At 42.4% G+C, this 25,370-nt stretch overlaps 1 protein-coding gene across 14 annotated transcripts in view; it reads left to right on the top strand.

Moving 5' to 3' along the window:
• Nucleotides 1-25,370, top strand: part of IRAG1 (inositol 1,4,5-triphosphate receptor associated 1) — a 128,302-nt gene that overhangs the window by 61,745 nt on the left and 41,187 nt on the right. For 5 of the 14 annotated variants that reach the window (XM_036918004.2, XM_057507368.1, XM_057507369.1 and 2 more), the window contains 8 exons: nt 3,459-3,559; nt 4,605-4,675; nt 6,764-6,937; nt 7,797-7,871; nt 8,633-8,685; nt 8,889-8,936; nt 10,155-10,772; nt 12,976-13,054. In XM_036918004.2, the coding sequence (XP_036773899.2) occupies nt 3,459-3,559; nt 4,605-4,675; nt 6,764-6,937; nt 7,797-7,871; nt 8,633-8,685; nt 8,889-8,936; nt 10,155-10,772; nt 12,976-13,054 (1,219 nt within the window). Of the gene's footprint in view, nt 1-1,408; nt 1,691-3,458; nt 3,560-4,604; nt 4,676-6,763; nt 6,938-7,796; nt 7,872-8,032; nt 8,052-8,632; nt 8,686-8,888; nt 8,937-10,154; nt 10,773-12,975; nt 13,055-25,370 lie in introns of those variants that run through there. The other 9 variants (XM_057507374.1, XM_057507373.1, XM_057507372.1 and 6 more) reach the window with 6 other exon arrangements.

Here is a 25,370-nt window from a genome sequence, read left to right as displayed (position 1 = left end):
GCTGGAGTGAAACACAGCCCATACAAGACTGAATGTTCCCCACAAAAACAGTTTTGCAGAAAATTAGAAGTTTTCCAGAGCTTGCTCAACCATTCTCTGAGCTGATTAGGGAAAGAACACTAACTTTACTACCATATATTTTGTACACATTGGAAGGGGAGAGTAAGGAGCATTCCAGGACATTCCATCAGGGAATTAAAGGATTTCTGCCTAATTGCTTTGTATCTCCTGGTTTTTAAGCAGTTTCGAATTGTGTGTGTCCATGGCTATGTGATTAGCAGGTGCCACCCGTAGCTTGCTTCTGTATTTCTATTTAAGCACCTCTGCCCTTACCTCCTCAGAGTGAGGGTGCTTTCAGCCCAGCCCCAGCATGGCAGCTACTTTAGGAGAGCTTTGCAGCAAATGGTCTTTAGCCAGGAGGCAGGTAAAACTGCCACCAGAAAGCAGCAACTCCAGTGCCTTGCAGACCATTCACCTCATAGGTCAACACTGAGAGCACCAGGCCCTCAGTGCTGCTTAGGTGGGGGGTTAGGGGGAGAGTACTTCAACCCCACTCCCCATCCCATCGTGCTAACTGCCCGGTTCAGCTTGTCTTCCTGGGCCCTAGCATAGACCATAGGCTTTTAGTAAAAGTTCACTGGATGAATAGACAAGATAAAGTATAATAATGTACAAATGTTAACAGACTGACTCCTCTTTTAGACTATAAGACTTTTGAAAACTTTTCTGAGTCAATCATAAAAAGAAAGACTAAAATAATATGTATAATAAATAACTGGATGGAGCTGGAGGAGTAAGCTGAGGAAGGAGAGAGGGAGAAAGGGAGGGAGAGGGAGAGAGAAATTTTTGTGGGGAGGGTAAGCAAGTCAAGAGTCAAAGAAGAGAGAAAAGGTGAGCGTGGGAGTTAAGGTTTGTTCCCCTTTTGGTGCAGAGTGGAGTTCTTTGTACATTGTTTTTGTTTGTCTGCTGAGCAGTTCTTGAAAGCAATCTTTCTCAGAGCCTGACCCACGTGGATCCCAGCCTCGTTATATTTCAGGTCAAACAGTTTAACTTCAGAGTCAAACCATGGATGATTAGAAGGAGCATGCATTTCTCTTTCTAGGGATGTTTATATTTATCAGATTGCTTCCCCATTTTTATAGTCTCATGTTTTTATGTCTTATATTTTATTGTTTGTTGCTTCAAATTGCTTTGGGAGATAAGTAGTGTATCAATAAAATTAAATAGATAAATGAACTTCATTCTACTTACTTAGCAACCTAAATATATTAAACTGTCGGAAATGAGTATACATTATAACCCCACCACCACCACCACAATTTTTTTCTTTTCAGAACACAACATGCAGAAATAATGTTTGATTTTTTCTGCCCCTTTTATGTAGATCTATCTATCTGCTGCTGGGAATTTGTGCAAGCCCCACCCCAAGGGATGGCAAAAGCCATATGATATAATGAACCCTTCAGTCAAAGCACATTTTTTCTTGTTCACCAGAGAAAATATAAATATGAAAAGGGTAATTTTTAGAGCTCAAAATTTCACCATTGAAATAAATTCCACCCAGGGAAGGAAGCTCACACATACTATAAACACAGCTAGTGTTTCAACTAGCATTTCCATGGTGACAGTCACCCATGAGGCTATATGGAAAGAAACCCCATCAAGATGGCATGAGAGTTATACAAGATGGGTAAGTCCAAGATATCAATTGTATAATATAGTGCCTAGAGTTAACAATACTGTATTGGACACCTAAAAATTTGCTAGGGAGAGAGATCTTATAAGTGTTCTTATCACAGTAATAATAATAATAGATAATAATGATAATAATAATAATAATAATAAAGAAGAAGAAGGTGGCAGCATGAGAAAATTTTAAAGGTGACGAATAGGTTTATGGCATAGACTGTGGTAAAGGTTTCACAGGTATATACTTACCTCTAAACTCATCAAGATGTATACATGAAATATGTATAGCTTTTCATATGTCAATCATACCTCAATTAAGTTTTAAAAAAAAGATGACGTGGGTGGAGGAAGCTTTAAGCACAAACTTCTGTGCTCCAGAAAACCAAGACAGCTTAAGAAACGTGTACCACAGAGGCAGTAACTCAGATACCTTTGGGACCAGGCAGGGAACATAAATGATTGAAGCAGGCCACTACATGCTGATTCCAACCAGGGGTTCCTCTGCAGAAATGCAGACCCATGATTGCTTCATCTCCTGGTTTTTCAGGACAAGCAGAAAATCCAGACCTTTGTGAGAATTCTTCCAATTATGAAATGTTGGTAACTTATATAATAACTTGTAAACACTTCTCACAGCAAATGGGCCCTTAGGTCTGAGATCAGAGAACAGGCTTCAGAGGATGCTAATTCCCTGATTGAGATCTAAGAGACCACATAAGCAAGAAGCCCTTTTAGTATTATGAACAGAAGCCTCTAAAAAAATTTTAGCCCTTTCTGTTCACTAGAAACTCCCTGCAGTAGAAAGTCCTCCCATTCCTCTCTCTTTGCTGGCTCTCCTGTTTAGCTGGACACCTGCCCCTGGCCCTGCCTGCCCCAGCTCCATCCTGTCACCTGCCATGTTGACGCACTGCTTCCCCTTCTTGACCTCAGCACTCCCCTGGACACTGCTTCATGTGTCCTCAGGCCCCATGCCATGACCTAAGATCTTCCTGCTTCCCTCCTGGCTCCTTGGAGTGGCCTCCCTGGTGCTTGATGGCCTCCCACCAGGGGAGCCTGGGGAACAAAAGGTGGGGAGAACTAAATAGAGCCCCCGTTCATTTTAATGACAATAGTGATTAATCGCTAACCATATGACACTTCCAAAGCACACACACATTCATCATTTCATTTTATTTGGACAACCTTCTTGGAGCCAACCTTTGACCATTTTACAAGGGAACTGAGGGAACATGCAAAAAGAGGACAAAGCAAGTATCAGCTCATCACCATATAATTTTGTTCTAATCGCAGATAAGTGTATTTATTTAGATAAGCATTTTCACAAAGTTACAAAAGTTAAACTATATTCTATTACCCATCAAACAAATCACCTTTATTGAAATGTCACAACTACCCAAATGTCACTGAGTCTCAGGTGTTTGTGGGTGCCAACACCTTTTCTCCTGGCCTCCACTCTTACCCAGCCAGGCTGGCCACAGCCTGAGACTCTGCACCATTCTTTTCCTAGACTGTTAGTGAGAATTAACCGGGGATGCCTTACAGGTAAGCAAGTCTTAGTGCATGAAAAGTGGACCCTTAGTGAATGCCTGCTGGGGAATGAAGGAAAAACGGCCTTTTTCTCCCATAAACAATCCCAATAAACTACATTCAACCTTTATCAAGATGTCTCTGAGTGTCATGATGCTGGATTAAATATTCCAGTCCCTGCTCCTGGAAGCTTCCACCAACCCAAACCTAACTGCATCTATGTTTTTGTTCTAAACTGCCAGGGCCCTCCCACTGCAGGAATACGTTGCAGTCCACCCACCATTGTCCTGAGTGGGGATGTCAGTTCACTGGAAGGAGAAACTGACAAAAACCTGGCCAACAGGTATATCCCATATGCCTAAACTTTGCGCTGTGAAGAACAGTATTTCCTAGCACATGGGGACTAGGTAGCTATATTCTTTTATGAATATTTTCTTTGCCGATCACTTTATTGATGAAATAAAATTAAGAAAGTTTTCAACATAGGAGAGAGAATTTGGATTTTTCCATTATCTCCCCCTCCCAAATTAATTTTTCTCTCCTGAATTTTGCTCTTTGTACTTTGCTAGCCTGTGAGAAAAGGACAAATCATAGCAGAGGAGTTACTTTCTAATAACTGCCCAGATTTTTGTAAACAGACCTGAAGGATGAGTCTTTGTGAAATCCTGCCCCTGGCCAAAGTGGGTCCTGTGTCTTTGGAAGATAATCCTTTGGGAGGGACACTGGCTCACATGCCTTGGTTTTACACAGCTCTAGCCCATGCACTGGTCTAGCTGGAATGAGATTGCCTAAGTATAATTTCCAAAAACTTAACAAAGATAACTCTTTTACAAATATATACTGATATATAAAGATTTCTCTAATGCATTAATGAGGGAATCATAAGGATAACAAAACTAGTTCAAAGGAGGATTTAAGAAATGGATATGCATAAATAATCAGCGGAGAGAGAAAGAATGCTGGAATAAGATTGCTATATTAGATATAAAATAGGTTAATGTTTCACAGGGGGATGAAACCTTATTTTTATCTTTCCTGCCCAGCAAAAATCATCTGCATCTCTACCAGACAATCATTCACATTTTGAGAATTTTCAACAAGTTAGATGTTCACTCAGAGTCTGAGCCCTAATAAATGGTAAATAGTCAAAGTTACATCTCCCAAAGGCAATGGTTCAGAATCACCTAGGGTGCTTGTTTAATCACAGATGTCTGGGACCCACCTCTCTAGAGTTTCTGATCCAATAGGTCTGGGGTGGAGCCTGAGAATTGTAATTCTAACAAGTTCCTCAGCTTAGACAACTTTGAAAGAATGTACAGGTATCTACTTGCTTATTTATAAGCTGTGGACAAATTTCCTTAACAAGATGATTCTGTTCTGTCTTTTAGAGCTCACAGTCCCCACAAGCGGATTTCTCACCGACATTTGAAGGTCTCCACTACTTCACTGACTTCTGTAGGTAAGGACTAGGCCAGTTGATCTTATTTCTGCAACCAGAGATGGGGTCCAGCTGAAGGTGTGTTTGAGTAGGAAGACTGAGGTCTGGCAGGTTGGCTGGGCTTGGCCCCTTCCCCTCTCCTTCTCAGGCAGGTCCATCCCTATGAGCCCAACAACAGGGCAGTTGATTTGCCCTTCTGTGTTTGAGCCCAGAAGTATGACATCCAATTTTAACTGTTTTGGTAAAAAGACAAGACCAGGGTGTTAAGAGGAAGTCAAAGAGAGAAAGAATAGCTGAGACTTCAGGAACAGAGCCCTCCACCCCCTCCTAAAAGGTCTACATCCAGGTAGGCATGTGCCTGAATGCAAGGCAGGCTGCACCAATCACCTGCTCTGTCCCCCAGTGGTTTCTCAGGGTTTGCTCCGGACAATCAGAATGTAGATAAGATACAGACTTGGTCTCTGCCTTCCAGCTGCTTATAGTCTCTGAGGAGACTGAGAAATAAGAAGATACATAATCAGGACACTGTATTATAAGGCCCTTCACAGAAATGTTACAGAAACTGAGGCAAGAAGGGGACCAACTCTGTTGGGGGTAGGGGGAAGGTTGTGTAGGTATTCCAGAAGAGAGAGTATTTGAGCTGTGCCTTAAAGAGATGGACAGATAAACAAGGGGGGAAAGGCATTCAGTTTGAAGCAACATGGTGGGGAAGCAGGAGCCATACAAAATAACTGAATACTCTGTCATGTGTATTAGTCAGCACTCTTTCAAATGATAGAAAACCAACTCAAACAGCTTATACCCCAAAAACTGAAGTAAATAAAAGCCAGGGCTTGTGGTTTTAGGGAGTGCTGAATTCGGTGTTCAAGTTGGGTCATTAATAATAGTCCTGTCCCATCTTTCAAGTCTCCTCTCTTGTGTGTTACCATTCTTCTTGGAAAATGGCTACCAACAATTCCAGGCTTGCATCCCCTCAGTGGAAATAGTGTTCCTCTCCCCCATGTACACAACACACAATTCTCAGAATTGCCTCCCATTGGCCTCTCATGGCTACCCCTTGGCCAACCACTGTGACTAGGGCATTGAACTCGTTGAATGCCCAAGGTTGGGGTGAGGTGGGGGTGGGTTTTAGCTCCTTCCTTACTAGGGTAATTGAGCCTCAGGGGGGTTTCACCCAGTGCAAACCAGGGAGCTACAACCAGAAGGGGAAGAGAGGCTGGAGAAGCAAAATGGGAGCTGTTTACTGCTGAAGGTCTGGAGGGAGGGGCCTCAGGAGAAGTAGGCGGGCTCAGCACAAGTGGCTGGGCCCAGTTTAGCATTTGGATGGCATACTGAGGAATCTGGTAAGGTGAGGCAGAATGGTCAGCTCTGGCTCTTCGGAAGGAAGGTCCTCTGATAGGCAGTGGAGGATGAGACTGAGGGGATCGCCTGCAGGTGGCAGACTTACGCAGTGGCTGACGTAATTGTGCAGGTAAGCAAGATGAGAAACAGGTTCCAAAGACATTTATGAGGTAAATGATTATCAGAACTTGGTGATCAGTCGGTTGGACATGGGAAGACTGAGGAAGAGGGAGGAGTGTGGAGTGACTTCCATGTTTCTGAGCAGCTGGGTGAGATGTGGCTGCTGGAGGAGAGGCAGTTGTAGAGAAGTATGGGGGTAGACAGTGTCAGTAGAGGACGAAGGGAAGGTGGCTCATGATCTTTGGAAAGCTCCCTTTATTCCCAGATATTAAGATCACTAGCTTATTGAAGAAACAGAGACCTGCAGGGAGAACACATCAGGGGAGCAGATAGCACAGAAGTGGGGCTCCTGACAGCCTGCTCTGAGAGCAGAGTTTAGGACAATACTAGAAACCTAGGTGGCTTCATGACCATTTGTGATAGAGGACCTGCCACAGCCACAGGCTATAAGCTGGAGGGCCAGGCCTACTGAGAAAGCCCTGTCTGTCCCCACGCAGTCCTCTCTATGGCCCAGCACAGGGCCAAGATTTGGCTGGCTGGGTCCATCTCAGGCAGCATCCCTGTGCTGAGTTGTGGGGGTGGCAGGGCCTCTTAGCCAGAGGCTAAGAATTCTTTGACTCTCACCCCAAGCTCACCCTCTCTCTGCAGATCCTTTGGGCCATGTCATTGACCTGGTAAAAGACCAGCTACCAGACATCAGCATCTCAGAGGAGGACAAGCAGAAAAACCTGGCGCTGCTGAAAGAAGCCAAGTCAGTGAGTGAGCGATTCCTTACCCGCCGTGGGAGGAAGTCCAGGAGTGGCCCCGGAGACTCTCCATCAGGTAGGGGGTACAGATTCCTTGAGTCCCTCTGAGGTGGGGTATAGGATGGGGAGGGCCCCAACTGCAGGTGTAAGCCCCACCTGTCCCCAGGCTTCTAGGGAATATTATACCCATGAACTTAACTTGGGATCCTCCCTCCCTGAATCCTGCATGGAGAGGAATCCTCTGTGTGATGCCCATGTGCACCGACTCCTAGGTCACCCTGCATGGACAGAATCTGTGTGAAATCCCCACCTTTCCCAGAAGGCCCTGCTCTATTGGCACCTCCTCATCAAAGGAAAAAGAGACCAGCACTGGACTCCCTCTCCCTGGCCTCCAGCTATGGGCCTCAGGAAGAATCCTAGGCACTATGTGGAAGGAAGCTGGTCTTGGTGTCTTTATGGAATTTCTAATTAGAAGGAAGGTTTTCCTGGACCCCGAAATCCTCCTGCTACCCTTTTGGCTAAAGTTCCTCTTCTTCCTGAGCAAAAAGTTGGAGCAGGTTTTAGACAAACTTGAACATACTTAGGAGACAAGGGAAGCATTTGAAATCAGGATCACTCTGGGAAGTCTAGGAATACAGTCCTTAGAGTTGTACCTGCTAAGCAATGACAGGTCCTCTATTCTAGAAGGTACTTTGAGGTCAAGCCAAGCAGGCTGAGGAGTGTAACCCCAATCCTCAGCCCTCGAATGATTGAAGTGCCTCCCTCTGTTGGGCTGGCAGCAGGAAGGCATTGTGCTATGGTAGGAGCTTACATGGAAGTTCAGAATTAGCCCCTGGCCCAGTTCCCAGGGGTCAGAAATACTTGAAAGGATGTCTTTGTTGGGCAGAGGTCCTAAAACTGCATGAATGCTGGCCAATTTGTGCCTGTCTCCACAGCTGTTTGCCCGAACCTCAGCCCCGGATCTTCTGCACCCTCTCAGAGCAACTCACTCACCATCCCTACACCACCCGGTGAGGTCTACTGCCCCTGGCATTTCCCACCCTCACTTCTCCCTTTAGGTGGTGGCTCAGTCCCTCTGCTGGCCTCACCAGGGTGCCTCTCATCTTGCAGGCTTCCCAGTTAGGACCCTGTTTGGCCCCCTCCCTGGGGCCCCCAGCTGGGCTGGGCTGTGCTGCCCGGAAGAGGTGGAGGTACTTTCTATTGGGGTTTTGAGCTAGTGTGGGGAGACAGGCCTTGTCCAAAATGGAATAGGCTGGTGAGAATGGGGTCAAGACTGTAGGAAGAGAGCTATGACTGGTGCTGTCTCTGCCTAGGGGACTCAGAGAGAGGTCACCTCAGAGCTTACTTGGAAAAACCTCCATTTAGGCTGCTTCTTGCTTTTTGGTTTCTTCCTTTTCATTAGGCTGAGTACAGGGCCACACAGACCAGCATGGGAAGGGTAAGGTACCAGGGAGCACAGCCTGCCCTTGTCAGAGTGGTGGGGCAAGCTCAGGCCCAGCAGCCTGGCTTCAGTTCCCAATACTGACACTTCTTGGCTATGTGACCTTGATTTCCCTCTGCCTCCGGTTCCTCCTATGGTTTCTGTGATGATTAAATGAGGACTGAGCACAGCACCAAGCATGTGCGAGGTATTCAACAAGTGGCTTTACTGGCAACCAGGCCTAAGGGAGTTAAGGGAAGACATTCTGGGAAGGTAGATGTGTTTTTGCTAAAGGGAGAGTTGAGAGACTGGGGTGCTGGACATCACTCACCAGTGTCTGGGCCATTCCAGGTTTGGATGCATGCAGTGGCCCACAGTCCTCTCTCCCTGGAGCCCCACCACAGGTAAGAGGTGCCCATTTGGGGTTTCTAAGCCAACCAGTCTCTCCTCTTACTGTTAACCCTTGAGAGGCCCTTCATGACCCATTAGGATGAGGGTGCTGGGTTGGGGTGGGGAAGGCATCTGTACCATTGTTATGGGCCTCTCTGAAGGTATTTCAAGAGGAGATATGGTCTCCACATTGCTGACTAATGCATGTTTACTTTAGCAGAAGGGGGATGAGGCCGAAGTCCCTTCACTTCACCTTGGCGAGACTGTGAGTTTGAGATCTGTCCAATTTGGATTATTTAAGTGTAGTAGACACAGTGTCAGCAGAGTTCAGGCTGCCTAGGTTGGCCCTGGGCAGCCTATGAGTGGGTGTGCATGAGTGCAGGGTCAAGTTTGGGGAAGCTAGAAGTTTCCTCTGCCCTATTGTAACTGGTAGGCACAATTAAGGAGGCAGGATTCAGTGGGAGTAACCTCTAGGTGGTCCTGGCTGTAGCTCTGCAACCCCACTCAGGTTGCTGGCCAGAGACTGGGAGACCACTGGGCTGAGCAATAGCCAGGCAAGACTGCTGCCTTTGTCAGCTCTAATGGAAAGAGTAAAAGCTCCATCCCCTTATTGGGATTCTTCCTGGGAACAGCCTGGAAAGACCTCATCTCTGCTGATGAGAAATATAAGGGCCCTACACCTGGTTGGAGCAAAGTGCTCAAGCTGGTATCAAGGGCAGCACAGAATCCAATCTTATCTAGAACTGGGTCTGGGATAGAGCCCTTAGGGAGAGTTTCAGCACACATGCAAGACAGCCACACAAATACCCAGACACAGACCCCAGGTGTTCCTCACAAAGCAGGTTTCCCTTGGGAAATGAAAGAAGAGCACAGAATCTTAGTAAGATATCACCTTTGCAAAAATCACCTCATCTAATGATTCTTTTTCATCACGGAAGCCTCTGAGATATCACTGAAAGCTGTGAATTCTCTTCCCAGAAAAATACATGCAACACAAACATACAGAAACACACACACACATTTGCATATAATTTCAGAGAGTTCACAAACCTAATGGGATCTCTGAGTCCCTAAGAACTAAGAGCCTTATCAGGCAGATGCAGGACTAGAATCTGGGACAGCTGAGTTAAAGTCAAAACTTGTGACTGCCTCCAAGCTGCTCTCTGTTCAATTGTCCTTCACAGCTCCTATCTCTTAGTAAGTTCTTGGCAGGTTTTGAATGGCATGACCCCTTGTCCTGTCTGTTTTACAAACCTCAGGCTTGTCTGTGGGTCCACTTTACTGGCTCAGACTTGAATGAGAAGCCCCTCCACCTAGCCCATATCCCTACACACACACACACACACACACACACACACACACACACACACCACAGGCCCCTTAGCAGGGCCTGTGGGGTCAGAGACCCCACAGGGGAAGTAGCCCCCACCTACCTCCTCCCCAACCTGCCTCCGGGGTCCAAGCTCTACCTTGTCTCTTTCAGAATGTCCCCAAAGGGCTAACTGACTGGAAACAGAATGACCAGAGGAAAGTGTCTCAGGGCAGGTTGACTCCTCGGTCTCCCACAGTTGAGAAGTCCAAAGAGATTTCAATAGAACAAAAGGAAAACTTCGATCCCCTTCAGATCCCTGAGGCCACATCCAAGGACCCAGCTTCTGGCACAAGCAGTGGTGGAAAAATGGCCCTGAACAGCCCTCAACCAGGCCCTGCAGAGAAAGAGCTGGGGAAGCCACTTCTGAAGACAGGCAGGGAGGGCAACCCTTTGCCGAGAAGTCCAGACCTGGGCTCTGGAGGGGCGGCTCCCCCGGCCCCCCAGGGAAAAGGCACAGCTGGAGAACCAACAGGGTCCAGGGTTGGCTCCAAAGCTGAGCTTTGGCCCCCTGTGGCCCGGCCGCCCCTGCTTCGGGGGGTCTCCTGGGACAGTGGCCCTGAAGAACCTGGCCCCCGGCTGCAGAAAGTGCTTGCCAAGTTGCCACTGGCAGAGGAAGAGAAGTGTTTTTCAGGCAAAGCTAGCAGCAAGCTGGCCAAGGCACCTGGACTCAAAGACTTTCAGATACAGGTGCAGCCAGTGCGGATGCAGAAACTGACCAAGCTCCGAGAGGTGGGTTCCTGGGGGACAGCTGGGCAGGGTGTGCACTGTAGGCTGCCCCCCAACCCCAGGCTGAGGACCTCTGGACTAAGCTGGGCTCTTCAGCAAGGCAGCTCTGGCCTGGACTTGGTTCTCATGGGGCCCTAAACTCCCCCACCCTGATAAAGCAGGCCTTCTGTGCAGCATCTTCTTCACAAACACCAGTTGCGGGTGCTTTTCCCTTACTAGGGTGAGGTTAGTTTGGGATATACTTGCCATATAAAGTCACATTGCAAGGGGAAGGTGAGTGTACGGAGGAGCACATGGGCCCTATTCCTGGACTGTGTTCTACTCCTCCAGCCAGAGCTGGTAGCTCATAAACAGGAAGCCCTTGATGGAGCACCTTGTCATGCTGGGGATGGGGCTAGGCAAGGATAAAATACCTTTTCCCCTTGTCATGCCCCAAACTTCCCCTTCCTGAAGCCTGTTAACAAAAGACCTCAAATCCATCCCCAAGGACAATGATGGCCATGAGGGGCTGCACCTCCCTGGTGAATTTCTTCCAATTTTCCTCAACATTCATTGGCCATTAAGCCAGAAATGGTGGTCTCTTATGAAGCTGCCACCCTACGCAGGGAGAGATAAGGGATATCCAGAAATATAGGGGAGAGAGACCAAGGTGTGAAGGAGAGAGGTTAACAAGATAAAGGAATCCTTGTCTGGTCCCCTCTTCCCCAAAGGGCCAACCCAGGCCACAGGCCACAGCAACTGGGACTCCAGAGGGTGGGACCTGGTGCTCCCACAGCTGGAACTAGACAAGGCTCTTCTGGCTTCCCTGTAGAGGGGACATGGGACAGGTAAGGAAGAGGCACCTGATCGCAGTCAACAAAAGTGAGGGGGGTTCTGTGCTAGCAGGGATACATTCCAGTGTGTCCTATTCAGAAACCTTCATTCCTGTTATTCCTGTTCAGAAACTTTCCATAATGCTCTGAGTTGGAGGCCCCTGCAGACCTGGGATCTGGCTGCTGATATTAATATTTTACGTAGAAAACCCATGCAGCCAGGAAGACTTCACTAACTAGTGGATCTGTACAGGCCTGGAAAGGCTGCCTGTCATGAGCCACAGTCCTGGAGCTTTGGGCCAGGCAGACAAGCATTTGCCTTTGCAGGCCTCAGGGCATCAGAGGCCAGACCCAAGCAACAGGCCACTCCCACCCCCATACCCCTGCAAGCTTCTCTCTGCAGCAAAGAGAGCCACAGAGAACCTGGAAGTCCCATCCCCCTAACCACTGCCCTGGCAGCTGAGCACCCCTTCCCCAGGTCAGTGTGCTGAGAGCTGATTGGCTATAGGCCTCTAGCTTGCTAATAGCACAAGTAAAGGGCCCTTCTGGGCCAGTGACTTCCATTTGGGCCATGAGCACCCTCTGCTGGCCCCTTCCTCTCCTTCTTTACCCAGAGGGCCAAACTTTCTAGTGACCTCTGCAACACAGGAGACTGAAAATACCCTCATAAGCACAAGTCACAGAAGCTCTGTGGGCATTTCCATCTGGGGGCACTGGCCTGGTGCTGACTGACTTGGAGCAGGTGTGAGCCTACCTGTGCCACATACTGTGGTCAGGGCTTTGACTGCTGTGGTCCCAGGCAGGATAGGCTGCTGGGCCTGCTGCCTTTGGGGTGGTAGTTTTCAGGCCTCATTTGTCTATAGAGTTTAATAACTCAAGAGGTGTCATAACAGGCCATTGAGGAACATGGGGGTGAAGGAGGTCACAACTCCTGGAAATGGGTGCTCACTGCGCAGAACAACAGAGCAGGAGTCTCTAGCCAGCTTGGAGCACAGCCATGAGCTCACCAAAGATTGTTTCCAGAGGCAGCTCCACACATAACTGGGGAACCTACTGTCCCCAGAGCCATAGGCTCTGCTTCTGTTAGTCCTATGGCCCTCAGCCACACAGTTGCTGGCAGCTTATTTACCCTGAGGCCCACACTTTTATTTAAAAAGCAGACTATACCAGGGACAACTCTTAAACCAAGGAATGTGGTGTCAATGGTGGAGTTTCAGTCTGGGAAAGTAATGGTCTTCCTGATGCCCCTCAGATATCACTATGTCATGACTGTCCACCTACCATTGAGGTTGCTGTTCATATCTCCCAAATGAGGCTGTGAGGTCACAGAGTTATAGGCAGACACCAGTCTGATGTTATCATCTGAAATGTTGTCTTTTTCTTTTCCTAAAAAGGAGCATATCCTGATAAGAAATCAGAACTTAGTGGGGCTCAAGCTTCCAGACCTTAGTGAAGCAGCTGAGCAGGAAAAAGGTAGGTGGGGTCAGGGCAGATGCTCTTCTTAGGCCAGGGCTGGACTCATTTTTGCTGATAAAAGAAGGTGAACATGTTAACACTAGACTTCCTGCCAGTACCTTTATCCTCCTTCTCAGTGGCGAGTATGGGCAGACACTGAACAGTTCCTAAAGTAAAGGTTTGCAGATGAACAAGTGAATTAGATCATGTTTCCTGCCCACTCCGAGAACTTCTAAACTTGCCTCCTTCCAACCAGCTCCCCATCCGGATACTGGCAGCCCTCCCTGAGCCTTGTTAGCACCTAGTGGGTCTGGAAGGGTGACCCAGGCATCTGAACTTTCGATGCTTCCTTTTCCTTTTCCTCTCACACCCAGGAAGCCACACAAATAGAACAGTTCCTCTTTTGAAGACATCAGAGTCATTTCTTAATTTCCAATCTGCTGTCACCACAAAGTCCAGACCCCAGCCCTTCCTTCTTGGTGATTGCAAATCCCCACCCTCCCATCCTGCCAGACTCATGTTCAGAAAATAGGACTTGGATCTCCTGCCTCCTCATCCTCCATTTCCTGGCTCACCTCTCCTGATGGCTCATGCTGCCCATGGTCGGTCTAAACATAGAAGCTTTCTGCTTAATGATTGTCATGCCGGCATGTCCAGGGTGCCACCAACCATGCTGGAAGCCCCAGTCTGAAATACAGTAACTAACACCTACCTATTCAACATTAACAAGAAGATTCCCAGAAGTAAAATTTCCAAAAATTTTTCAAAACACTATTAAAAAAAAATTAGCCATCTTTATTTAAAGGAAATCTTTGGAAAAAATATTATATACTCTCTACTTTTAATTTTGTTTATTAAAGCAGATTCAAAATATTATGAAAAGATTTATCTTAAAATTTCATCCCTAACCCCATAAATTCTGAACAAGCAACAGTTTTTATTCTTTCCAGTATTTACTCATATTTATAATTCTTTCACAATTGGTTTGATGGTATAGATATAACTTTTTGTTTCTACTTATTTTAACTTATTTCATAACTAATTCCAGATCTTTTGATTTCTCCTCATATTTATCATTTAATGGGTACATAGTATTGTTTTGTATTCATATATCTATTGTTGGATATTTCAGATGTTTACAGTTCTTTTAACTGTGATTAATAACCTTACTATAAACAACTTTGTACTTGTATATTTTTTTCTTTCTTCCTTTAAGTTACTCCCTTGGGATAAATTCTCAGGCTTGAGATTCAATGGGTCAAAGAGTAGAAACATTTGCATTTAGCAAATTGCCTCCAATGAGTAATGCTACCTGCAGAGTCAGTGAGGAGTTTTCCTCCAAAGAACTACCAACCCTGGACTTTGTTTTGCTTTACTCCTTATTGGCCAGAATATAGTAAGAAACAGATAGTCAGCAAATGCCACTTCATTAGTACTTCAATTAATTTGCTAGCAAGCAAGCTCAGCTTAAAATTTTAAAATATTTACTTACTCTTTTTTCTTACAGGTAGATTAGCAACCCATCTCTACCCATGTGTCCATTTAGATTTTGGGTTTCTTGTTGGTGTGTTTGTTTTTTGTTAGTTGGTATTGACCCTTCATTGGCTATATTTTTCTCTTGTAATTGATTACTCATTTCATTCCATTATGGTCAGAATGATGTTTGACATGGTTTCAACCTTATTAAATTATTAAGACTTATTTTGTGTTATAATGATCTAACATATGATTTATCCTGGAAAATGATTGATGTGTACTTGAGAAGGATGTGTATTCTGCTACTTTGGGATAGAATGTTCTGTATATGTTTGTTGGTCCATCTGGTCTAACATGTTGTTTAAGGCCAATGTTTTCCTGTTGGTTTTCTGCCTGGATATCCATCCAGTGTTAAAAATGGGGTATTAAAGTTCTCTACTATTATTGTATTGCTGTATACTTCTCCCTTATCCCTCCCCAACCCCTTTCCCTTTGGTAACCACTAGTCCACTCCTGGGTTCTGTGAGTCTGCTGCTGTTTTGTTCCTTCCATTTTTTCTTTGTTGTTATACTCCACAGATGAGTAAAATCATTTGGTACTTGTCTTTCTCTGCCTGGCTTATTTCACTGAGCATAATACCCTCTAGCACCATCCATGTTGTTGCAAATGGTAGGATTTGTTTTCTTCTTATTGCTGAATAATATTCCATTGTGTATATGTACCACATCTTCTTTATCCATTTATCCATTGATGGACACTTAGGTTGCTTCCATGTCTTGGCTATTGTAAATAGTGCTGCAATAAACATAGGGGTGCATATGTCTTTTTTGAATCTGTGATCGTGTTTTCTTAGGGTAAATTCCTAGAAGTAGACTTCCTGGGTCAAATGGTATTTCTATTTTTCATTTTTTGAGGAACATCATATTGCTTTCCACAATGGTTGAACTAATTTACAATCCCACCAGCAGTGTAGGAGGGTTCCCCTTTCACCACATCCTCACCAGCATTTGTTGTTGCTTGTCTTTTGGATGTTGGCCATCCTAACTGATGTGAAGTGATATCTCATTATGGTTTTAATTTGCATTTCTCTGATGATTAGCGATGTGCAGCATCTTTTCATGTGCCTGTTGGCCATCTGAATTTCTCTGGAAAAGTGTCTGTTCAGATCCTCTGCCCATTTTTTAATCAGGTTATTTGCTTTTTGGGTGTTGAGGCATATGAGCTCTTTCTATATTTTGGATGTCCACCCCTTATTGTATATGTCATTTATGAATATATTCTCCCATACTGTAGGATGCCTTTTTGTTCTACTGATGGTGTCCTTTGCTGTACAGAAGATTTTTAGTTTGATGTAGTCCCACTTGTTCATTTTTGCTTTTGTTTCCCTTGCCCAAGGAGATATATTCATGAAAAAGCTCATATTTATATTCAATAAAGTTTTGCCATGATTTTTCTAAGAGTTTTATGGTTTCATGACTTGCATTCAGGTCTTTGATCTATTTTGAGTTTACTTTTGTGTATGCAGGTAGACAGTAATCCAGTTTCATTCTCTTACATGCACCATTTTAATTACTGCTTCCTTATGGTATGTTCTAATATGTAGTAGGGTTACTTTCCCTCTGTGCTCTTCTTCTTCAGAATATTCATTATATTCTAGATATAAAGATCCAGTGCAAAATGAAAGAAAGAACAAGTAGACAAGAAGTCAGGGATTTGAGTTCACATCCCAGTTCAAGAACCAATTAATGGAGTCTTTAAATATGTTCCTCAACCTCTGTGGGCCCCTGTTCCCTCTTGGACTAGATGACATCAGAAGGTTCTTAACTCTAACTTTAGAGTCAAGGATTCCAGGTCTTTTACAGTTTTGCCTCTAACCTACCTATTTCTCTAAGTGAAATTTATACCATTTTATGCAACAGTTTGTGATTGCTCTAAAGCTACACAGTGGATTCAGAAGAACCATCCTCGTTTTGTTTTACAGTTTATAGACTTTTAATTTACTTTCAAACATTTAGTTCTCATTCAGTCACATGGTTTGTCTCTTTATTAATTTAAGTTTACCTTTATTTTTAGTCTAAAAGATTTAAGTTTCTTTCTCTAGTTCTCCCCATATCTCTTTTGGTATATATTCTATGTGATTTATAATTTTTCTTATTTATGAAGATAACTCTTTTTTCATTAGATTTTCCTAGCTGATGATTAGTGGCATAGATGAATGCTGCTTGTTTCTTATATAATACATGTTTCTTATATAATAAATAACATTATTAACAAGTGATAGAGTGATTACAATAGTGATTAACTAGCACAGTTATTATAACTAGAGTGACTACTACATCTCAGGTATTATGCTAAGAGTTTAATAATATTTCACTTAATGTTCACAACAATCCAGGGAGGTAGGCCTTATTTTACCCATTTTACAAATGAGGAGATTGAGGGTCAGTTTGGTTAAGTTCACATGGTTGTTAACTGCTGAAGTCACGATTGAAATCAAGATATGTCTAAATCCAAAAGCTCTTTACCACTTTGAAAAATGCCTTTCTTTTTCATATTCACAGTCTGTTATTTATTTATTTTTATCAAATTCACTATTTTGTCTTAGTTGTGTGTTTGTGTGTATATATGTATTTCTCTTGTGTATCTGTATATGTTTTATTTCTTTGGCAACATTCTTTAATTATGATGCTAATGATGATAAGGAGAACACTTTCCTTGTCTGTTTTTAATTGAATTGTTTTCTGAGTTTTTATTTCAAGGATTATGTTGTGTCTGATTATTAAATAGATGCAACATTTTAATTTTTATTATTATTTCATATTAAATCACTTTATACTATTACTAAATAGAAAAATATATTATTTACTAAAATATAAAAATATTTCATATATATTACATTGTATTTTTATTTTTATCATTCTAAGGAAATGTTCTTCTCTTAAGTTTCAATATTCATGTTGAATTTTATCAATTGTCTTTGGACATCTATTAAGATAATTATGTAAATTATATCATTTAATATATTAATAACTTTTCATATATAGAAATAAACACTTGTAGGTACTGGAATTAAACTCATTTGGTCATGGAATATTTTCTTCTATATGTACTACCAAATTTTCTATATAAGTGTCTCTTAAAGTATTCTGCAATCTTTCTGCATTAGTTAAGATAAAATCTAAGTTGCTGTGACATAGAGGGTTCAAAGTTTGATAACTTACAGGAGAGGGAAGATTGTTTCACACTCAAATAATAATTCTAAGGTGAGATGTCAGGTTAGCAGGTGGCTCTGTTCCATGTGATCATTCAGGAACCCTGTTTTTCCTGTGGCCATTTTGCTATCCCCTTAGATATTATAATTGTTTATATGGTTGAAGCTAAATCATGTGCAAATTTGTATTTAAAATTTGTAGAAAGGAGAAAGAGTAGAAGAGTAGAAAGTTTGTAGAAAGGAGAAAGAGTAGAAGTCCAGAGCAGGCTTTATATTTTTTTTAATAAGTAGAGAGTTGCACACATTTTTCTAGTTTCCAATTCATTGGGCATTGATTAATATTTAGGTTGTTTCCACTCTTTCTCTGTTATAAACAATGTTATAATGAACATTCTTCTAGATGTATCTTTATAGAAATCATGTTTTCCCATGGAATAATACCTTGTAAATAGAATTACTTGGTCAGATATTTTTATTTATATTTATATAAAAGATATTTATATTTAAATATGTATACATACTGCCAAATTAATTTACAAAAGATGATACCAATTTAGACACCAACTACCTACATCAACGCCTCACTCTGAAGCATACTATGAAGGAACATGGATCTTAGAAATAGAGTTATCAGGTAAATGAATTTGACTCCCATATATAATAAATTTAGAAAATAAAACTAACCATGGTAGGTATTCAATAAATGAACCCTCTATCCCATTTTTCTCTCATTTCTAGGATCTGAGTGGTTAAGAGCTCAAGCTTCACCACTTTTCAGCTGCATAGCCTTGGACAAGTTTCTTATTCTCTGGATGCCTCCCTTTGCTTACCTATAAAATGGGATAATAATAGAACCTACTTCACTGAACTGATATAACGATGCTGGTCTTTACTCCCAGCAGGAACCAGGCATACATTTTAATTCCTATCATCAAGGTTGCAAAATTCTGTCTTGCAAGCTAAGTGCTCCACAGTGTATTGGACAGTGCTGTGGATGTGACAAGTAACCATTGTGTTTGATTGATACCTGCAGAATTGTGACTTCCTTTTCCTACATTCTGAAAGCCCAATTGAAGAGCCTCATTCCCCACTGAATCCAGGACAAAAATGCCTTGGGAGCCCTCTTTAGGGGCTGGAGAGGCTGGCCCTTTTAAGAGGCTCTAAATACAACAGTGCATATGAGCTCACAGGGAAAACTCAAATCTCATGACAATTGTTTACTGTTTCTTTGGAAGGTGGGGAACACCTAATAAGAACATTCTAGGGTCTTAAGAACTTTGGCTCTCATTCAGTTTCTGAGGGCTGGGAGTCTCTCTTCCTTGCTGCATCTAGCTTTCCAAAAAACCAACAAGTTCTCTTCTCAGGGACCATTTATAGGATGTTTGGGTCTTGATCATTTGCAAGACATTCCAAGCCAAAGATGTGAGGCTGTCTGTGGGCCAGTTCCCAGGCTGCATGCTGGGGTTGCAGAAGTGAGAAAGGTTTAGACCCTGCGGTCAAGAAGAGAGGCCCTTGTTCCAGTTGTCATTGTCAGACCTCTCAGCTACCTCAATAACCTCCTATCTCATCCTTCTGGCTATACTCCTGACCTCCTCACCCAGCTCAATCCACTGTCCACATGCAGTGAGAAAAATCTCTGAAATGCAAGGCTGGTTCAGCATCTTCAGAGGCTTCATTCTGCTCTTAGAATGAGCACTACAATCTATGGTAGGACATAAAAGGCCCTATGTGGTTAACCCTACTACCCTCCCCAGAACTTCTAGAATCACTCTTTTCTGCACTCTTAATATCTTGGCCTTCCTTCAGCAACTCATTCCTCCTTCTTCACAGGCTTGGCACATGCTGTTCCCTCTACCTGGAATATTCTTTTTTTTTTTTTCTGGATAATTATTTTTTATTGAAGGGTAGTTGACACACAGTATTACATTAGTTTCAGGTGTACAACACAGTGATTCAACATTTATATACATGATAATTCTAGGTACCAGCTATCACCATACCAAGTTGTTACAATATTTTGACTATATTCCTTATGCTATACATTACATCCTGGTTACTTATTTATTTTACAATTGGAAGTGTGTATGTATATATATATATATATATATATATATATATATATATATATATATATATTTTGTGTGTGTGTGTGTGAGGGCATCTCTCATATTTATTGATCTAATGGTTGTTAACAACAATAAAATTCTGTATAGGGGAGTCAATGCTCAATGCACAATCATTAATCCACCCCAAGCCTAATTTTCGTCAGTCACCAATCTTCTGAAGCATAACGAACAAGTTCTTATATGGAGAACAAATTCTTACATAGTGAATAAGTTACATGGTAAACAGTACAAGGGCAGTCATCACAGAAACTTTCAGTTTTGCTCATGCATTATGAACTATAAACAGTCAGTTCAAATATGAATACTCATTTGATTTTTATACTTAATTTATATGTGGATACCACATTTCTCTCTTTATTATTATTATTTTAATAAAATGCTGAAGTGGTAGGTAGATACAAGATAAAGGTAGAAAACATAGTTTAGTGTTGTAAGAGAGCAAATGTAGATGATCAGGTGTGTGCCTGTAGACTATGTGTTAATCCAAGCTAGACAAGGGCAATAAAACATCCACGTTTGCAGAAGATTTCTCTCAGAACAGGGGGGTGAGGTTCTAAGCCTCACCTCTGTTGATCCCCAATTTCTCACCTGATGGCCCCCCTGCGACTGTGCCTGTCTTAGGTTGTCCCTCCCTTGAGGAACCTTACCCAACTCTGGCTAACCAGTCATCTTCCGGAGCCATACAGGGAAATGTAAAGTTGGTAAGTGAGAGAGAAGCCTTATTGTTTGAAAAGGTTAGCTTTTTACTTCTTTGCATATTAATGCCCTGTGGCTTCTATGCCCAGCATTTGTCTTGAGGTGTCTTTACCACTTGGAAGAATTATGATACTCGGTAAATTCGATATGTGACACGAATTCTATTTAAGGGTTGTAATTAGGTAGGAAGAAGAAAAGCTATAGAAGTAGCAGGCAGAAGAAAACCTGGAAAGATTGATTATTTCTTTGACATATCTTCTTGTAGAGTAACTTCAGCATGGATAGGTTTTAAACTACTAATTAAATTGTGCACACACATTAACATAATAGGAGTACAGTTACGTAACCAAAGCATACCTGTAATTACCAGCCGTCTCCAGCGAAACCAAGAAAACCAGTTAGGCACCTTAGACTTTTGTGAAAACTTATGTATGATATGGTGGATATTGTCCAACTGAACTTGAACAGTCTGAGAGAATTCAGATAAATTAAAACAACCCATTCCTGGGGACTGTTCACATCCCATATGTTCTTTTAACAGTAAATAGTCTGTAGTTGTAAGATTTTGGAGTGCTACAATTTGCACTTCTCCTAATTCTTGGTTGAGTTCCAACAGTATAGATCCAGTCAAATTTGTTGTTTTACTGTATGCACAGGCCAGCTTAGATATCTCCTTCTTCATTCCCATGGCAAGTCCAGGAATTGGTGGGATGAGTGCATCTACACCTGTAGCAGTGTGTGGATCTTTGTTGGGGTTTTTTTGATGATTGTCTTCTGGCATGAGTCTTCCCAAGAGTGCTGATGTTGGAAGTTCTTTTTCATATTGTATCTTAGTTCATTTTTGGGGTAGCCAAATTAGGCTTTGATTCTCTGTATAAACACAAACAGACCCTTTGCCTACACTTTTATATGCCCTTTATATCATTGTGTAGAACTCACTGGAGGTCACCACACAGGAACTGCTTTTTTTTTTTTAATCATTAATCTACACTTACATGATGAATACTTTGTTTACTAGGCTCACCCCTATACCAGGTCCCCCCTATATACCCCTTTACAGTCACTGTCCATCAGCGTAGCAAAATGTTGTAGAATCACTACTTGTCTTCTCTGTGTTGTACAGCCCTCCCTTTTCTCCCACCCCCTATGGATGCTAATCTTAATACCCCCCTTTTTCTCCCTCCCTACCCACCTATCCTCCCCAGTCCCTTTCCCTTTGGTACCTGTTAGTCCATTCTTGAGTTCTGTGATTCTGCTGCTGTTTTGTTCCTTCAGTTTTTCCTTTGTTCTTATACTCCACAGAAGAGTGAGATCATTTGGTATTTCTCTTTCTCTGCTTGGCTTGTTTCACTGAGCATAGTACCCTCCAGCTCCATCCATGTTGCTGCAAATGGTAGGATTTGCCCTTTTCTTATGGCTGAGTAGTATTCCATTGTGTATATGTACCACATCTTCTTTATCCATTCATCTGTCGATGGACATTAAGGTTGCTTCCAATTCTTGGCTATTGTAAATAGTGCCCTTTCACCAGGCGCTGGGTTCTCGCTGGTGTAGTTGTAGTCTGGCTGTTGTCCTGTGTCTTCTGGTCTCTCTTTTAGGATTAGTTGTATTTGTTGTATTTTCAAAAATATATATGTTTTTGGGAGGAGATTCCCACTGTCCTACTCACGCCGCCATGTTGGCTCCGCCTCTGGAATATTCTTATCTTCCTTTTTGCCTGTTGAACCATTAGCCAGGACCATTCAGTCTTTAGATATCTGCTCAAATGTCAGTTTTCTAGGGAAGACTTTTCCAGCACCTCCAGATTCTTCTCCTTTATAAAATCTATCACAGTATGAAATTTAATCTTTGAGTGTTTCTCAAATTAATCTCTGTCTCCCTAAATAACAAGCTCCCAAAGGACAGTGACATGTCTATCTTGCTCAGCATTATATCCTGAGCTCCAAACCAATTGCCTGGAACATAGTAAGCACACAATAAATATTGAAAAAATGAATGAGCTCACCCTCACTCTCTAGGAGAAGAAACACAGGGTAGAAAACATCACTTTAATACATTGTGTTAAGGCTTTAAGAACATAAAGTACCTAGGAAGACAGAGAAATAAGCTGTCAGCTCAGTAGAGGTGAGTCAGGGCAGGAGTCCAGGAGAGCAGCATGAGTGGAGGAAGAGAAGAGTGTCCCAAGCATAGGGAACAGCAGGAACAAAGGCATACAGGCATCTTCTAGTGCTTAGCATGTTCTGGGAGCAGAAGAAATCCCATGTGAACCAAGTGTGGGCCATGTGTTCCAGAGAGATGGGCAGCAAGGATGGAGAGGATGAAGGAGGCAGGAGGCTTTTAAGGCCAGTTAATGAGTTTGAACTTCATTCAAAACCCTTGGAAATCCAGAGAAGCATGCAGGTAAGGAAACATCAGGACCAAACAGAGTTTGATAATAATTCTTCTGGATAAATTAGGAAAGCTGGCCTGAAATCAGAGAGGCTGGAGGCAGGGAGACCAGTATGGAAACAGCCTGGTGTGTGGTGATGAGACTATAGACTGAGATGGACTGGTCTGAGAGCTATTTGGAGGTCAGCATGGCAGGACTCAGTGAGAGGATGAGGTGAAAAGGGAGACCAGATAAACCACCAGTGTGTCTGCATGGCTGAGGGTGTGGTGTGAGGATGGGCAGCTCAGGAGGAGGAGCTCATTTGAGGAGGAAGGCAAAGAATTTAGGTTGGACATGGTGAATGTCCTTGGGGTGCAGCTTGGATGCCATAGTCTGACAGACATGATTTTGCATTCTGGCTGTACCTCTGTCTGGGACCCTGGGGAACCTAGTTAACTCAGCTGAGCCACACTTTTCTAGTTTGCAGTTTCCCCAGAAAATGAGCTTAGCAATATTTACTTTGTAAGACTGTTGTAAGGAATGAATGAGAAAGTGTATATAGTGCAAGTTGGTGTTTGATAAATGGTGGCTATTGAGTGGTTTTTATTATTCTGATGCAGGTGGCAGTGTCTAGGAAGTGGTTGGATAACTGGACCTGGATGTTTGGATGTTGACAGAGGTGTGAGCTGAGGAACTCCTTCCAGACACCCCCAGGCTGGACTCAGAGCCCTCAGGTCTCAAGCCAGGGAAAAGGCCTTCCTGGAGAAGATTGAGCTGAAGAAAGTTTATTCCCAACCAGTAGTTTTGGCCTTCTGGGGGTCATCCTGTGTCTCAGAGCATCTTTAACCAGAAGCCCCAAACATTACTTTTCTGAGTCCTGGAGATTGCCAGAAACAAATGCCTTCATTGGAATGAGCTAGTACATGCAGATATTTAAAAAATAATTTTACTATTTTTATTAAAAATAGCTCATGCCCATTATCAAAGAATTAAACTTATAGTGAAAAATATAAAGAAGAAAGTAAAAATAGCTTACACCAAATGTCCCCTTCCCCACAAACACTGAAGGAGGGAGGAAAGGATAATGAACCTGCAGTTGAGATCCTGGTGAGAAGATTGCTTGATGTTCTTTTTAAAAATAAAAAGCATTAAAATTCAATTGAACTTGAATTAAAGTGAAACTAAATGACTTGTTGAATTTTGGTAATAGCTTCATACAAAAAAAAGATTAGTTTTAAAAGTTTAAAATACATACTATGAAATACTATTGGAGTCATTGAGGTGCTTTTTTAATATTACATGTTTCAAATTTGGATTATTGACTTCCTGCAGAAAAAGACGTGAATGGCAGCATTTCTTCTCACCATCATATTTCTTCCTACCTTTCCATCTCCACATATACAAATGATAAAATATTCTTTTTATATTGTCAAAGTTGTCACATTTACATTCCATGTCTAACTTTAACTTCTATAGTTGTTTAGCCTTAAACTTGTATGTAAAAGGATTTAAAAATGATTTAATGCTAACTGCCAGACTCTTTACCAGGGCTCACCATTCCCAAGTTTCTAATTTTGCTTTATGTCTTGTTTAGCTGGATTTCATCATCCAACAGTTTTTCCTAAAAGGACTCGAAGGTGCTGTGTTCTCTGAATTCTAGCATGCTTGAAAATGTTCTTTATTTTTGAAGGACTTAGATAGTTGCAAATACTGAATCACTTTCCCTCAGAATGTTTTAGATGCTGCACATTATTCAATGTTGTAGAGAAGTCTGAGACCAGCTGACTTCTTGCACCTCTCAGCTCTCACTTCTTCCTGTAGATGGCTTAGTCTTTCTATGAGGATAGTTGGAGAAACATTTCTTTTTCCACATATATATGTATGATGTACTCTTTCAATCTGCAAGTTCAGCTTTTTTCCTCAATTGAGGAAAATTTTTCTGCTCTTATACCTTCAAATAGGTACTTGATTCTTTTGTTCACTAGTTCACAAACATCAAATTTGTAAATTTCTCACCAGGGTCTCAACTGCAGGTCCATTATTCCATCTCTAAATACCTCAATCTTTCTTTCCCTCTTTACATCCCTTGTGCTTCATCTCAATCTCCTCCACCTTCCTTAATAATTCAGTTTGAGGCTGTATGTGTTTTATTTCTTTTTATTTACAATATTTACAACATGTTTGTTAGTTCTATATTTTTATAACTTCTTGCTTAGTTTTGTTATTTTGGTCTTCAATTTATTTCCTTAAATTGTAATCGGCTTCCATCTTTGTGTGATCCTCTCATCTTTCCTCTGATACCCTATTTTTATTTTTTCTGGGCCTTATTTCTCCTTGAGTCAAAGCACTTGTGATATGTTTTGCACAAAAATGCATTTTTGATGTGTTTTTTACATCTGTGTTTCCATTCTGACAGCTGTTTTCTGCATGTTTCTTCTTTATACCTTCTTTCCTTCC

This window comes from Manis pentadactyla, chromosome 9, assembly GCF_030020395.1.
Source record: "Manis pentadactyla isolate mManPen7 chromosome 9, mManPen7.hap1, whole genome shotgun sequence".
NCBI lineage: Eukaryota > Metazoa > Chordata > Mammalia > Pholidota > Manidae > Manis > Manis pentadactyla.
The sequence above is the reverse complement of the archived record's forward strand: the minus strand, read 5'-3'. Positions and strand labels throughout refer to the sequence as shown.